Source organism: Sciurus vulgaris, assembly GCF_902686455.1.
Source record: "Sciurus vulgaris genome assembly, chromosome: 5".
Taxonomy (NCBI): Eukaryota; Metazoa; Chordata; class Mammalia; order Rodentia; family Sciuridae; genus Sciurus; species Sciurus vulgaris.
In genome coordinates, this window is record NC_136465.1 from 178,286,886 (window position 1) to 178,303,538 (window position 16,653).

The 16,653-nt window shown below is 51.5% G+C and overlaps 1 protein-coding gene across 1 annotated transcript in view; it reads left to right on the plus strand.

The window, feature by feature from the left end:
- TBC1D22A (TBC1 domain family member 22A) overlaps window positions 1-16,653 on the plus strand; it is a 355,623-nt gene that overhangs the window by 81,838 nt on the left and 257,132 nt on the right. Inside the window, exon 5 of the mRNA XM_079140182.1 lies at window positions 6,017-6,087. Within this exon, the coding sequence (XP_078996308.1) occupies window positions 6,017-6,087 (71 nt within the window). The remainder of the gene's footprint in view (window positions 1-6,016; window positions 6,088-16,653) is intronic.

The following is a 16,653-nucleotide window of genomic DNA, read 5'->3' on the forward strand; positions in this document are numbered from 1 at the left end:
CTAATAAAACCAATTCAAGAGGAAACAGAAAACGGTAGTGTCCCTCTGTTGGTTTAAAACATTAATTTGCAGTAAAAAAGCTGTCATACAAGGAAAGCATCGGGGCCAGATGGCTTTCTGTGCTCGTGAGCTCTAGCCGACTTTTTAAATTGGTGCGTTCTAATTGTCCACAGCAGCGGGCTTTGTTGGTACACAGGCACATGTGCACGGAGCATGATTTCCCTTACAGAAGGAGCAGAGCTGGTTCTGCAAGAACTCTGGGGGCCGGGGAGGAGAGGAGTCAGTGCTCCTTCTCATTTGTTAAGGTTTCACGACCCCGATACCAAAACCTTGTGGATATGATGAGGGAAGGGAGCCAGGAGCCAGCAACTGTGAATGGACGAGGACTTCTTTCAAAATGTCAGGTAATGGATTTTTCATTTGAAGCCATGGACGATCCACTGGCCAAAGAGTAGCTCTCCTGTTCTAGATGGAAACTGGACCAAGCACCTGAAATAAGCATTCTGAGGCATGGTCCAACAGGCAGTGCAGACTGACCTGAGAGAAGGGCAGTGGACTCTGGGTTGCTGTGCAGGGAGGGGAACCTAAATGAACTGGCACCTTCCTGAGGTGAGAAATTGGGAATGGGGGTTTGAGAGGCTGAGACGTTGGAGCAGAGTCGTGTGGAGGAGGGACTCACACAGGGGAGAGCTGGGTGCCTGCAGAGGGGCCAAGGGCTGATCTGCTGAGCAGCGTGGCAGTCCACAAGCTGTGGAAGCCACCCAAATGCACACAGTGGACAGTTCCCAGAGCTGCAGAGACTGAATGCTGGAGAGCACCGTGGAAGCTGTGACCGCCTGCCCGTGCCCTGCAGCACTCCCCTGGCGGGCGCCAGCATGTTGGCTGGTGAAGGGGAAGCATCGCAGGCCCCATCCGTGTGTAGAGGAGGTAAAGGTGACACTCGGCACATCTAACATTCAAAATGGAACAGGAAAGCATGCCCACAGAAGGAGAAGGATCAGTCCTCACAGTAAAACTGAACGTCTCAGTGAGGGGTGTGTAGAAGATCTCAGCCCGCACTCCACAAAAGCTGTAGAACTTGCCAAAAATGCATGAGACTCTCTTCAGTGCTTGTTAGTCATCACAGAATCGCTCGTTAAAACCAGTGTGATACGATTTAACACTTTCTAAAGTGGCTGCAATGAAACAGACCGTGCTAGGTTTTGACCAAGTTACGGAGCAGTTGAAACTTTGGGACATTGCCGGTGGGTAGTGTGAGATGGAACAGCCTCTCCAAAGAACCTTCCTATGGCTCCTCTCCTCTTCCTGAAAGGTGCAAAGGTGAATGTAGATCTGCCTCGTGACCCAGTAGCTGTACCGCTTCATGTTTGCCTGAGAGAAACGGAAGCGGTCCCATAGGCAGGAGCTGACCGGTGGTGATGGGCACCAGAGGTGGTTAGCTCAGCCTAGGGTCAGGGTTACTAGAAAGGGAGTGAGGAATGTTCCAGTTGGCAGGGCGACTTCAGAATTTCTATTGTATATAGATTATACTTCAATTCAAAATACCAGCGTCTCCCCCAGCCAGCCAGCCAGCCTCCAGCCACCAGCCACCAGCCACCAGCCACAACCCACCTGCCTCCCAAGGAGCAGAGGGAACACTTGGGCTTCCTGTCTGGCTCTTACTACTGAGCAGCTGCGAGGCAGCTCACCAGGACAGAGAGCAGCAGAAGCATGGACCTGGTCTTCAGGAGCTCCTGCTCTGCTTCAGATGAGCCAGTGCTCAGGCCTTAGTCTGCTAGGCCTGAGGCTGGGCCCAGAATGCTGGGGCCTGAGAACCTGGAGAGGAGGGGTAGATGCTGCAGGAAGTTCACAGTTTATTGAGACATCAGAGGGTGCCTGGTTTGGGGCACTCTTCTGGTCTTGACTCTCTTCCCTGACCCTCCCCTAGGCGGGTAGTGCCACAGAAACTGTCAGTGCTTCTGCACACTTTTCTTAGTCATTCCTCTTTTGCTTTGTAATTTGATAAATTTATTCCATATCCACACTAGAAATAACCTTTCTTTTCTACAGCAATACTGTATTCCAGGCTTTGGATATAGCAGGGCTTTCAATTACATCCTGTTAGTGCTACTTCTAATGTCAACACGTCATTGCTCAAGTGACATCCTTGGGCACAGACCTTGCATAGTCTTAGAATTATCCCTGTAGAATGGGTTTCTTGAAGTGAAGGAGCTGCTCAAAGATTAAGATCTGATCAATAAAACTGGCATACCAGTATGGCTACTATTGCCTGTGAGAGCTGTCTACCCAGGGTGTTGACAGCGGTGTGTATTTCATATGCAGTTTTATCCAGCTGATTCTTGGCAGATTTCTTGTTTTAATTTGTAGTTCTTTGGTCACCATCAAGGATAATGTTCTTCTTTTTTGTGTGCTCTTCAGTCATTTCCAATTCCTCTCCTTTCTGTAGGTGGCTTGTTCTCTTACTTTTACACTTTGCTTTTGCTCTTTGTATATTAGTGATGTTTAACTTTTTATATGCTGCACGGATTTTCCAAACATATCATTTGTTGTTTTAACATTGTACTCTCTTTTGCAGTACAGTCACTTTTGAATTTTTATATTCTTAGTTTGTTAATCTCTTCATAGTTTGTGAGATTTGTGTTTTGCTTAGAAATACTCTTCCTGTCTGGTGGCGGCAAGATATTTTACATTTTCTTCTAGTGTTTTTAATCTTCCTTTACAGACATGCATCTCCGCCACATGCCTATCTAGGGTTTTACCCTGTTTCCCTGCATAACCATGGCCATTCATTAACGTGTATCCGCAGGTTTTTCACACATCCTAGCTTGCGACATAGATAGTTTAGTAATTTGTGATTTTAGATAGTACTGGCACTTTCTTTTTAAGAAGCTTCACTTAATGGTTGCACCCCCCCTTGTTTTTCTTTTGCAAAAAGACTTGGCATAAAATCTCCAGCAATTATGCAATTATGTATAAAATACAGTAATCATTTAGAAATTAGTTTTTGTGTGTTAAAATTTGTGATCCAATATCCTTCTGAAAACAGATCCATCTTGATGGAAGACCGTTGATCCGTTGCCCCCTGACTTGGCAGGCCTTGAATGGCATCCTGGTTCTTGTGCACGTGTCTCTGTGGTTTTGAACATTGTTGCGGTCTCATTGGCTTCTCCCAGAGTCCTGTAGTTCTAGTTGCTGTAGCCCTGTCATAGAGTCCCCTATCTGCTACTGCAAGGCTGCTGCTCTTGTTGCTCTTTTGGGAAACTTTATTGGTTGTTTTCATGACCCTGTTCTTCCTGGTGAACTTGGGATACGTTTGTCAAATTTCAGAACACATGCAGCGGGTCCCATAGGAGTGTTAAGTGGCTTGGCCCGGACGGTTGGTCGTTCTGATTCCTAGCCTTAGAGCCGACTGCCTGCACAGTTTCCCGTGCGTCTTCTCGCCTTTTGCTCCTGAATGGCTTGGTCCCCGTCTTCCTTGTATTGCTGCCCTCCCCTTTCGTTGGGAGACCACTGTGGAGCATAGGTCTTGTCTCGTTGCCATTTCCACACAAGAGACCTCCTGACCGTCCTGACCGTGTGAAATGCCCACATACCATCTCCAGGCACACTCTGCCCTTTCTTTGAGCAGTCGTGTGGTTCTGGGCTCAGCTTGCTCCATCCATGCTTAGGAAGGTGAGCCCTAAGCATGGACTGCCCAGCACAGGGCCTCCCAGGCCACTGGCCCAGTCAGGTGTCGCCTGGTGCCCCGCTGGCCCATGGTGAGTGAGCTGCAAATGCTCCGTCTCTCTGAGCCTGGTGATGTCCTCACATGTGTGACTGTGTGTGAGGCCTGTTGGTTTCTCCACAGGGTCCTGCACTGTTCTGTCAAGCTCAAGCCCATGACACTTCCATTTCTCTTGTTCCCACAGAGGAAAGCTGTCAGCTTGGGAAAGTTCTTGTATCGAGCACCTTCTGAACTCAGACCTCTGAGTCTTGGCTTCTCTCGGTTCTGCCTCTCTCTTAATTGGCCTTGTCTTCAGGTTGGTTGGGTCCTAACTGGTTGTAGCATTCCTGGGCCTTAGTCTGAGCCCAGCAGCTTTCAGAGGAAAGAGGAGAGGTTTCCTCCAGAGACTTGTGAAAGGCCAGCGGGAGCTTCCTTGGAAGCCCCGGGTGCTTATACCTTCTGCCCAGAGTTTGGATAGGGCACCAGGCCATTGTGGAATCAGCCCCTGCTGACGGTGACTTGGTTCTATAGTGGGTGCCAATCAAGTGCACCTTTGGAGCAGGGTGGGCGGGCTCAACTTCTGGGCTGCTGGGGGAGTTGTGGTCACTGCACAGCTGTGAGTCACAGGTATCTGGCTGGACATGTGACTTTCCCCATCAGCCTTCTTCAGCTCCAGGGGAAGTGGCAAGACTTCTCATGTTGAACCACCCTTCGTTCTTAGAGTAAATCCTGTTCATGTGTATTATTCTTTGGATAGCCTGCTGTGTTTTGATCTGTTAAGATTTTTATTTTGATCTTTTTGTCTGTATTCACAAGTAAGGTTTGTCTGTGTTACAAGTCTTCTCAAGAATGGGAGTTAAAACAGTTGAAAGACACTGGTGTTGAAGGTGACTTAGTTCCTGTGTGCCCTTGGTTAAGTTACTTAACCTCTCTGAGACTACTACAGTGGTGCACAGCCCTAGGTTACTTAGGCTGCTCTAGGATTGAATAAGATTGTATATGTGATATCTCTCTTTAAACCTTCAGCCAAGTTAGACAAGTTAGAACTTTGTTTCATGCTGTATATTCAAGATTCTTACTTCTTAGGAATTGCTTCTAATGAGGAGACAGATTCGGAGGACATTAGTAAGTGAGTTCTCTGTGCTTTCCTCCTGACCCAGTCAGACAAACAGGCCGTGCAGGAGGGGAGCGCTGGGGCATGACAGGGAAACACAGTTACTGGTGTTCAGATGTTAGGTCCCTGCTTTTCCTGAGGTCCTTAGGGAATGGGGAAGATTTGGTATTTTTTGAGATTGCTGTGAAATGCAGGTTATTGCTGGTACCCATTTATTCTGAACTTACTTTACTTAGACTTAGTAATTGGAAAAAGATAAAGTGTCAGGACTTTGTATTTTGTTGATTATATTGCCGAAATCTTCTCTAATCAGTTCTTTTATTCCTAGTGTTAATCACTAGCTCTGCGCTATTAGAAGAACTTGATGGAATATTCCTAAGTTAAATGGAGGAAATAATTGCATTGGATTCTGGACTCAGACAGGTGTTAATCCCCTGCTCATTGACCTGTGCTCTGGCTGTTTAGGGCATGTGAATGGGACATCACGGGAACACAGAACTGGTCTGTCTGTTGTCCTCACCCATGGCCTTGTGTGCCCTGTCCTGGCTGAGGCCCTGTCTCTGGCCAGCCCTTTCTGCTCCTGACTCTTCCCTGCTGTGGGTGTCCTAGAAGCGCCTCTGGTGCAGGTCATTCTGCCCCGGGGCTTTTCTGTCCTGGCTCTGTGCGGTGTAGCTACGCCCTGAGTTAATGCTGTGTGAAAACAAGCTTATTTCCAAGAAGCTTCCCAGAAGCTGCTGTGTGTAGGTGCCTAAAGAGTGAGAGGTGAGGTGTGAGAGGGCGGAGAGAGGAGAGGAGAGCCCTCTCGGGAGGTCAGGGTGGGTCGGGGTGGGGCCAGGGGAGGGGGAGAGCGAGGGGAGGTAGGAGGCTGGTGCACAGGCCTTCGGCAGCGGCAGGAGGATGGGCCCGTCCTATCTCAGGACAGCTCTGGGGACACTTGGATGTGATTTGCAAACATGTCCTCTCCAAGATGTGGTTGCACACAGGTGGTGTGTGGCTGTGCCCAGGTGCAGTGGGGACAGCCACTGCTGGCATGTTGAGGACGGCTGTCCCCTGAGCTCTTCTCTCAGGGCTGCTCCTGCTCCAGTTCGGGCTCCCTGCCCCGCGCACACTGGTGGGGTAGTTAAGCACTGGGGCGGTTTGTGACCCTTTGTAAACCCTGTTTTTCCTTGTTCCTTTTTTTTCCTTGTGTGTGTCAACAGAGGAATTGCGGAAGCTGAGCTGGTCCGGAATCCCTAAGCCAGTTCGTCCAATTACGTGGAAACTTCTCTCAGTAAGTGTCTGCCACCCATCTGCTCAGCCGCGGGGCCTCCGCCGCGGGCACGCTATCTGCCGGCCAAGGCGTGGCCCTCACGTGTCCACATACCACCTGCTGTGTTACTGTGGCACAGGGGTTTGCACTGTCCAGTCCTTGCTTAATCTGCAGGTTAAGATGACCAGGCTGGCAGGACTTGAGGAGGGAGTGGCAGTCGCTTGCGTGGCCACTTGCCTTTCCTGAGTTTTATCACACAAAAATCGTGATCGTCTGCTCCACTATACAATGTATAGCGCAGATTGTTCTGCTCTGAGAAGTGGAGACCGAGTGGGTTTCCCCAAGGGTTTTCTTTTCTTATAAGCATTAGTAATGTTGTTAGCCAGGAAATAAAGCAGAGGCAACATGTGAGGAGGAATTTATGTTCTGGGATAGGCGCCCGAGCCGAGGCCCTTCCGGAACAATCCATGGACTGCCTGGTATCCTCTGGCTTAATGCAGGAAGTGCATGTGGCCCTGCCCAGAGCTTCAGAACGGTTTCCAGACAGCTTCCTTGTGTTTTCCTTTTTTATTGTTTTTGGAGACAAGTCAATAGGGAACTGTAAGTGTCTACTCTAAATTGGGTCTGACTTGCAGTGTTTAAAAGACTCTTTCTTGCTAATGAGTCTTAATAAATTTGCAACTTAGTACCTCGTAATCCTAAATGCAGATGCAATTCTGAACGGTGAATATTTATTGATTAAATATTCACTTGCAATTAAAATTAGACCTGCTGTGATTGCTTATATTTTTGTTTTGTGTTTTTTATTTTAAGCATTTATATCCAGTTTTCCAAATACCTTCCACAAGAGGTTATAAGCTCTTCAGATTAGTTTGTGGCAAGTTCTGATGAAAAAACCTTGAAGATCTTTATTGCAGCTTTGTATTTATCAAGGATGTGCTGTGGTGGGAGGAGTCTCATGTGAGTTATTGTGTACTGTTGTTGTCCTTTAGCTCTGTGCAGGTCATGGTTTGATTCCATGATACTTTGAACTGAGCACTGGGCATCGGTGGGCAGAGGAGCAGCAATAGAAGATGACAGTGGTCTCACCCTGTCAGTGGGCTTGGGAGGGCAGCAGATGTGGGGTTGTACATGGAAATCCTGGCAGTGTAGACCAAAGAAAACCTGGGCTTTCTCAAGCACAGCTGCTTACCTGTCACTGATTTGGACACAGTGAAGAAGAGATACTGGGCTTCTGCTAGGAGAAGGTCATAGTGCATCCTTGTGGTGGGATAGATCCAGCAACCTGGGATGACATACTTGTAGGACGTGTGGGACTCAGTGAGAGCCACAAGGAAGGGGCCCAGTGGTGGGGGCAGTGTGAGTGCTCAGGGCCAGCTTCATGGGCAAGCAGACTTAACAGGGCAGGCTTTGAGGCCATTGCAGATGCGCAGGAATGGGCACAAGGGAAAGAGATGGACAGGGTAGTTCTCAGGCCTCTTTTGTAGCTGAGAAAAACGTGTGTGTCAGGTTGGAAAGGGGGCACCAAGAAGAGGGGGTAGTTCTGGAGGAGCATAGACTCTTGAGAATGCTAGGGAGGGCTTCTGGGGCAGAGTGTGCTTATGTGGCATCTCAGAAGGGTTGCCAGTGTTGCTTGGATGAGCGAGATAGGGAGCTCACGAGACTCAGGGGTGCGGTTGGGTGGACAGGCAGGAGAAGGCGGAGGCAAGCTGCCTAGTCCAGGTGCCAGCAGGAGGTGAGGCGATGGGAGCCGCGGTTAGAGGGACCTGGAGGAGGCCAGGTGCATCGTTGTCCCTCAGATCCTGCATGTTGCCTGGGTTTCATCCTGAAGATCTGAGCCGGGAGCCATGAGGCTGTTTCTGGAAGGATGAAGCCTTAGAATACCCTTTGGTTGGTTTTTCCAGTCATTTGATGGACATTTGTTGAGGTCTCTGTGTTCAGGAGTGGTGTTTGGTGCTGGGGAATAGCAGGAGGGAAAAAAATCAAGTTTTGGTCGCCCTGGGGCCTGCAGAAGAGAGAGGGAGTGCCGCCATTTTGATCCTCGGCGCCCGAGGTCTTCCTGCACGGAAGGGCACCCCTTCCTACAGGACCTTTTCCTGTGCCTATAGATACTGCTTGTCCTGCATCTGCCCCTTTATTCCTTTATTGAGTGCTCACTGCATGCCAGAGCAGACACACATGGGCTCCTACAGAAACAGAACACATCCCCTGGGGCCCGAGCAGGTGATGCCTTCACCACGTAGTTTGGTCCAGTGTGTGGCAAGGAGAGCCACGCTAGCTGCAAGGGGAGTCTGCTCCCCCCTGCATCTTAGGAGGGGTTAGAGTTGGGACAGGGGCCACTGGAAAGGGCCGGGAAGGGAGCTGAGTGGCTGAAGGCCTCAGGTGTGGTCCTAGAAGATGGAACAAGAGGCCTAGTGTGTTGGGTCTTCTGGAGGAACGAGTGCGTCCTGTGCCTCTGCCAAGAGTGACCTCCCAGGCCCAGTCTGTTGTCCAGGGCTCCGGTGCTCTGGAAGGGAGTGTACCCTGAGGCTGAGGGGTGCTGGTCAGCTGTGGCAGTGGGCAGGTGGAGATGATCAGAACTGTCGAGGGGTTGACCATGATCCTGCTCTGAATTTCTCATAGGCACAGTTAGAATAAGGGGGGCATACCAACAGTGTTGGTTAGTCACTCCCAATTCTGCAAGTGACTCTCACATGTCTGCCTTTGTTAGGCCCTTGCAAATCTGGGGTCACAAGGATATTTTGGAGAATGCTGGAGGGAGAACCCAGCCAACAGTTCAAGACTGTAGAGGTCTAGAGAACGGGTCTCCCCAGGCAAGCTGCCTTTTGGTCATTCTCTGAATCCCAAGGGTTCAGCCTGGGTTCCTTTGTGACAGCCCTGGGAGCTATCACAGACCCTGGTGTGTGGGCCATGAAGCAAGATGGAATCTGTGTTAGGTCTAAGTGTCAGGTGTGCACCAACTCCTGTGTGTTGTGAGCTAGGTGTCCGTGGCATGCTTGCCCCAGAGTGGGCAAGAGGCAGGGCTGGGAGGACTTGGCAGGTTCTTGACCTGTGGTTCCTCCAGTCTCTTTGCATGTTAGTGTTACCTGGAAACCCAGGAAACACTGATACCTAGGTTCCCAGACTCTCTCATGTCCAGGGTTGGAGACCATTGTTCCAGGACACTCTTGATTCCAGGAGGACAGGACCAGAGCGTGAGCTGGCTGGGGAGCTGGGCACAGTCGTGTGGCCCCACTGAGGGCAGTATTCACTAGGTCTGTGATGCCTGGCTGAGGGGCAGCTGAGTGGTGGAGGGGGTTTTGGGGGAGCAGGGATAAGTGAGTGAGACTGGCTGGGAGCCCTGGGCAGGTTGCCTAGGTGGTTCAAAGAGTGGGCGGGGTGGCAGTAGTCCACCCCAGGCACTCAGTCCTGCCAGGACCTGGAGCTGAAGGGGCACTTGGAACCAAGAAGAAGGCACCATGTGTCCACTGAAGAAAGCAGGTGACCAAAACTGTATTGGATTATGAACCCCCTTCCAGGCCTGACAGGTGGGTGACCTTTTCCCAGCAGGCCCGGGCTTGGTCTTCACACTGTCCTGGCATTTCTGGAGAAGTGGTACTTTACTGAGTGAGTGGAAATGCGGCTTCAGAGAGAACACATGGCTCTTGTCACTTTTGAAGAAGTAACAGGTGTGCTCTGTCTGGAGTGTGCCGCTGAGTCACCAGTCATGCTGTTTAATGTTTAAATCCCACGCAAGCAGCGTAGTACCTTTTCAAACATTAGTGCTGTCGAGTATCATACTTTTTCTCTTTTTAAATATGTTTCAGAAACATCCAACAGAAAATGAGTTAAGCATCTAACCTTTAAGCTAGGAGTGTAGTGGTCGCACAGGACAAGTGCAGCTTGCAGCTCAGGCCATCTCATCTCTCTGCACGTCCAGGCAGGCGTGCACACGGACACGGTGGGCGGGGCCAGTTAGGATCTGCGTGGGTGCGTGCATTGTTTTACATTTATGATTAGTGTTTTTATAGCACACTAATACAGCAATTAAGTTTTCTGTAGTTCTGTCATTTAAAATTCATTGCATACTTGAATATATTTCATTTGCATAATTTCTAGTCTGGCTTAATTATGGAAAGGCTCAACTTGCTCATGTATGTTCCCTTCAGGAATGGAACTGTTGGAGAGTATGCGGTTTTGTTGCCTGTGTTCTGATGATAATGTACTTGCCTTTCAGAATCTGTGTTTCCAAAGTCAAGTTAAAAGTTGGGGCATAGGAAGCATTTCTCAGAGCGTCTGCTCACATCCACTGTGGCTGGCCACCTGGTGGCCTGTGACCTGCCTCACAGGTGGCCCTGGCTGGGCACATGGACTGGGCTCTGGCCCGTTCACTTGGCCTCCTGGGCTGAGAGGAGCGGGCACGGCGTTCTACCTGAGAAGGACTGAAGGAGCCCCTCCGCTCACCACGCGCGCGTGGTTCCGGACAGAGTGCAGGTGTCTTAATGGACTGTGATTCTCTGGAGAGGCTGCAGACGTGCAACACCTGAGGAGAAGGCGGTTGTGGATGGAGCCGAGGCCAGGATGGCTATCCCCGGGCTGTCTGTGACCGACAAAGGAGCATCTGCCGCCAGCCCTGCCAGGGCCCCACCCTCAGCCTTTTGGGCCCTCCTGTGGGCGGCTGTGTTGGGCAGGCCGTGGCAGTACCCAGGGACTGTGCTCGCCCAGGCCTGTGGGGACCCCAGGTGGGCGGTGCTCGGCAGCCTCTGTCACCAGCACCTGATGTGCCCCACTGCTTACCAGGTGCTGCTGTCATGGCGCTGCTGTGACGTCTACTCGCTGGCCTTCCTTCTGTTGGCAAAGAGCTGCCCCGTGATGGCTCGCCCCTCCTGTGGTGAGGTGTGGACCACGGCCTGCCCCACTGCTCAGCTGAGCACCGTGGGAGCTGGAGCTGGCCTGCTGTGCTGGTCGCCACACCCTGCTGCAGTGCTCCTTGGGAAGAGTGCGTCAGGAGCCTCGTAGGCTTCAATGGCCCTTGGAGTGCCCGCTGGCTGGCACAGGAGTGCTCTCAGGAGACAGCATGGACTGGCACGGACACGGGCGACTGAAATAGTGGGTGCTTCCAGCCTGGCCCGTGTCAGGGTGGGTGGCTGCGGGTTACTGTCCTAGAGTGGGGTGGTGACCTTTTCTAAGGGTCTAGCTGCTTCAGCCTGGTCACAAGACCTGTCTACAGCTTGCATCGCTGTCACTGAGGCATATGACCACCACGCACAGTCTCCCAACAGACAGAAGCAGTGGGCTGTGGTGGCCGGCCCTGTTGAGGGACAGTAAATAGTGAATGGCTGTGCAATGCCACCCTGATTTTAAAGTGAACTCTGTGAGCAGGGAATATTGGATAAAGGAAATGTTCCTGCCGTGGACATGTAAAGGACTAATGGTAAAGATTAATAAGTTGGGCACCGTCCGCATGAGGAACTTTTCTTCATCAGAAGATGTCACCAATAGGGCGAAAAGGCACGCCACAGGGAGTGGAGAGGACGCTTCACACAGGTCCCGTCTGCCAGCTGGGACCAGGGCCTAGAGAACCAGAAGAAGTGGAGACCCAGCCGGAAGGGTGGATGCCTTCCGTGGGTGGTCATTCGCATGTGCTTGGGTGTGCTTTTGTAACTGTGCTGTTGGTCCTGCACAAGCCAGCCACGCCAGTCCTCTACCTGCTAACAGAGACGGCGGCAGACTGGCACAGCGGCCATCGTGGGAACCTGGACGGCCCCAGTGCTGGCAAGGCTGTGAAGCAGTGAGAATCTCACCCGCATCCGAGGGGAGTGAGAGCTTCCAGAGGTGGGCAGACCTCATGGTTCGCTGCCAGCTGTGCCCCAACAAAGCGCGAGTCCTGTGCCGTGAAAGGGCGTGAGCCTGTGTGAAGCCAGAGCCGAGAGTGCCGACTGGTGTCACCATGGGCTTGGACACAGGTGGTGGCAGAGCAGTGCTGAAGCGCACTGCTGTTCCGTCACAGCGTACACCAGGGTTCCCATCATGGCTGAGTAGCAGCAGCCAGGCAGACACAGAGCGTCCGCTTGCGTGAAGAGGAGACAAGGGGCAGCGAGTGGGAGGCTCTGAGGATGCTGACGGGGGTGGGGTGGGTGGCCTGGCTTGTGCCTCAGGTATCTGGCAGATGCCTTCCGTGGGTGGCCATCCGCATGTGCTCGGTGTGCTTTTGTAACTGTGCTCTTAGTCCTGAGGCACACAGTGGCGTTCTGGCCAATGGTGGACTGTCGAGGACAGTGCTCCTGTGAACGCGTGCTGCCGGGTGCCATGGTAGCACGTTGGTTTGTGCAGGCGCATGCCTTGATGTTTGCACAGGGGCAAATCACCTAGCGGTGTACTTTCCACGATATGTGTATTTGAACAAACCCTTATGTGTAGAGTACCTCTACTAAGTGACACACGTCTGTACTTTAATAGAAAGAAGTTTGGTGTGATCCAGCTGTTGTTAAAACAAATATGTGTGAGTATGTAATTCATGATACAGAAAACAGGCCTAAGGAACTAAAAGGAATGTGAGCTTACAAGACCCTAGAGATGTGGCTGGATTCTAGCTCTGGCCTTATCATCAAAGCCTGGCAGCTTTGAGCTGTTGTCCTTCAGGTCAGCTTATTTTGGTGGACTCACAGCTCATAGTTCGTTCTCATGGTCAAGGGAGGCTGCCGCAGCTCTAGACTGTGCACATTGACTCTGACTCAAGGTAGCAGTAAATTTATGGGATTAGGTATTATACCTGCTTTAGGTCACCTCTCTACCCCTCCCTGAGCATCTCAGTGTGGCAGTGGATTGGTGAAGCCAGACCTATCTTGATGGAGTAGGTTCCCACCCAAACGTGCAGGTGGTGAACAGGGGAAGGTGGTTCCTAGAGCTTCTTCAGGCTGTTTGAATAAAGCCTGAGGAGACATTCAGCAGGTAGCGCAGAGCTATCTGTGCAGAGCTGATGCGCTCTGGATGTTTCTCTGGAAGTCACGCAGCGAAGGCTGGTGTGCTGCCTTGGGGCTGGGCAGCCTGGCCCAGGCTCTGCAGATGCCTTGTCCTAGTGCTGAGGGTCTCTGAGAGAGCAGCCCCACATGGAACCCAGTCACAGTGTGCGAAGAAGAGCAGGTGACCCAAGGCCAAGCATGAAAAGAAAGAGCATGAGGAACATAAGTACAAGAAAAGCATCTTTAGCTCGACTTCATGGAAATGGAAAGCCTGTGCTCTTTGAGACGTGGAAAGACAGCCACAGACGGGATGTTCTCACAGCACGTGTACTTGAAGAGTGACTTGCGTATAGAACACACCTGGAACTGGCGGAACTCAGCAGGAAGGCAGACATGGGCTCAGCAGGTGAGCTGAAGTTCCCAGGAAGAGCTGCCTTGGCGGTGTTAAGGTCATTCACCGTGAATCATCGCCAAGGAGATGAAGTTAGAACTGCACCCAGCAGCCTGGCTGATGCTCAACTCTCACCACCAAGCACGGCAGGAAAAGGCACTCTTGGGATTTTCTTGCATCACTGTCAGAAGCTTCAATGGTGTGACTTCTTTGGAAAAAGACCTGGCAGCTTCTCAGAAAACCAAACATGCACCTACATTATGACTCAGCTCCTGCACTCCTAGGTGTTCAGCCATCAGAAGTCAATGCATGTGGTCCAGGACGCCTGTCCTGACTTTACTCCCAGCAGCCCCCACTGGGAACAGCTGAAGGCTTGTCAGCTGGCAGTTGTCCTAGCACGCTGGCACAGCCACAGAGCAGAGCACTGCTCAGCACGGAAAAGGAAGACGCTGCTGCACCAGGCAGCCCAGGCCAGTTTCAGAGGAAAGCAGGTGCGAGACCCAGGTCCTCGGGAGTCCCAGCGCAGGCCCAGCCTGCTCTCTGAGAGGTGGTGCTTCCCAGGGCCTGGGCCCTGAGGTGGAGTCACAGAGCTGTATTTAAGTGTACACATTTTAATTCATAAGTTGTACATCAGTAATGTTAAAACAAAATGTAGAAAAAAGGCCACAGAGAACATCAGACACTGGGCAGTCTGGTCCTGGAGTCTGGGCTCTGGTGACCACCATGATGGCATGGCATATGCTGATTTTGAGATCAGCCCACTTTAAGTATCTCAGCTGCAGTTGCTGAGAGCCCAGGAGTCTGGAAGGCAGTTTCACACAGTCAAGGTGTGTGCTCAGGTGTGGCGTGACAGGGGCGCGAGACTGCGCAGCCTCCGAGTCCCCAGTGGTTTCTGAGGCGTTTGGAGAAGGGCTCCTGGGCTCCTCCACTCCTGCTTTAGGAGAGCTCAGTCCTGCCTGATGTGGAGCTGCACTGGCTCTGGCAGTGAGTCAGGTGCTGTGGCCCTGGACGGTGGCCCGGCTGGGGCATGGGGAGGCCCTGCCTTCTTCTGTTCCTGCAGCTCTTTACACACCCGCATCCCTTTGCATCCCGTTTCAGAGCGCCAGGCCATTTGAGATGTGAGTCTTTTACTCACACTTATATATTTGTCTTTCCCTCCCCCAGGGTTACCTTCCTGCCAATGTGGACCGAAGACCAGCCACTCTCCAGAGAAAACAGAAAGAATATTTTGCTTTCATCGAGCACTATTACGATTCCAGGAACGATGAAGCCCACCAGGACACATACAGACAGGTGGGAGTCCCTTTCCCTTTCCATGTGTCCCTCGAAGCACTTGGATTTGGTGATGTTCTGTATGAGGAAATATTTTGTTTGCTTTCTAATAAGCAAATGCCTCTTGAAAACAATAATGGCCAGTTTCCTCCAATGGCAAGTCTTGCTTGCTTCAGCTCTGGCTACAGAAGTAAAAAGGCTGTTTCTTTCTTTCTTTCTTTCTTTTAGTTGCTGCACTGGAGATTGAAACCACAGCCTTTGCATGCTGGGCAAGTGGTCTACTTTGGAGCCACACCTGTGCTCTTTTAAAAAGGGTGTTTTTAATTGGAGTTTTAAAATAGAGGCTGAGGTCCGGGTAGTGGTGCCCCATGCTCTGCCCTAGGTTGGTGCTGGGCGTTTTGTGTCTCAGTGAGCTGCAGCCTGGGAGGTCAAGACTGCTCCCGAAGGGCCAATAGTGGGCCCTGAGCCTGGTGGTGCCATAACAGGGACCCCACTGGGAGGGATGGAGCAGTGCCTGTGGTACAGTCAGGGTGAGATGGAGGCAGATGAGAAGTATATTAATCAGCTTCATTGCGGGGGATGGGGGTGCACAGTCCACAGCCAAAAGTGTCGCCAGTTTATCATTTTGCTATTTAGTTTGATAAAAAATGGGTGTGATTACGTTTTTGTATGCAGTCAGCGCACGGATGATGTGCATCATGGGAAGATACTTAAAATTGATTTATAATTCATACACATCTAGAATCTGCTGTTAGAATAGCTCTTTGAGGACTTTATCATTCTCTTTTTGTAAAATGTGGAAGTTCAGAGCAGCAGTCCTCAGTTGGTTCCATCATCTGAGCCTGTAGTCAAACCCTGGTCTTTCCTGAGGTGTGTCTGGTGCGAGACCACTCCTGTCTGGCACAGCTGGGTCCTGTCTCCTTTGCCACAGGTGCAGTACCCACGTCCCTTCTCAGTGTGGTATGGATCGTCAGGAGTCTGCAGATGGGCCTGTCCTCATCGTAGTCAGGGCATCTTCACATGAACAGGATGGTGGAGGCCGGGAGGGGCAGTGGCTGAAGAGTGAGGCCCAGGAGGCTGAGCCGGGAGCCACTATCAGCCCTTCCTGTCCACCGATGCCGCCTGTTCACACTGGGGACCCTTGGCCACTTGGGGCTCCTACCTAGTTACTCTTGAGTTGCTGACTGAATACAGATCGTGTTAGATTTGGGTAGGAGAATCCTGGTTTATTTTTCAGCTTCCCTGGTTTCAGGAAATGGATAAATTTGGCATTGTTTTGATCATGTTTTCAATGTATTTTATTCAAGAAAAGAATTATGAGGGATGCCGGTAGCGTGTCCCTGCAGAGTTTACCAGGCTGGTTTCTGTTATGAACCGTGGGAAGGAATGTTAATTACAGATAGGTCACACACATCTTTGCTTATTTACTGTGTTAGATAGTAAAAGACCCCTTATTATTTTGAATTCCCAAACTATTTCCACGTGACTTTGAAGGAGAACAGCACCCTGTGTGGTGTGGTGGGTCCTCCTGTCTGCCCTATCGCCTGGAGCCCAGTGACTCTTAGAGCTGCAGCCTCTGCCTCCTCACTGATTCTGGGAGTGCTGTGGCCTGCTCTCCCACTCGAGTGGGGCAGCAGGAAGTGGTGGCCTGGCACGCCCCCCAGGTCTGTTAGTGTGTGTCAGGGCTGCCTGGCGCTGGTCCGAGTGAATAGTCCAGCTGTGTCCCTCTCTCTCCCTTGCCTGCTGTGTAGCCCCCAGTGCTCACCCAGCCTGTACATGTGGGGAACGGGTTGGGGATGGACCCCATCCAGCCTGCTTTGTGGGGTTCCCTCCTCTAGTGCGGGCAGGGTGTGGGGTCTGATGTGTGCCTTGTTGCTAATGGCTGTGCAGACATTAGGGCCTTGCTGGCCTTGGGTGTGCAGAGGCAGGTTGGCCCGGGTTCCTGTCCTGTAGGAGCCTGTGGAGCTCCTTCCAGGGATGACC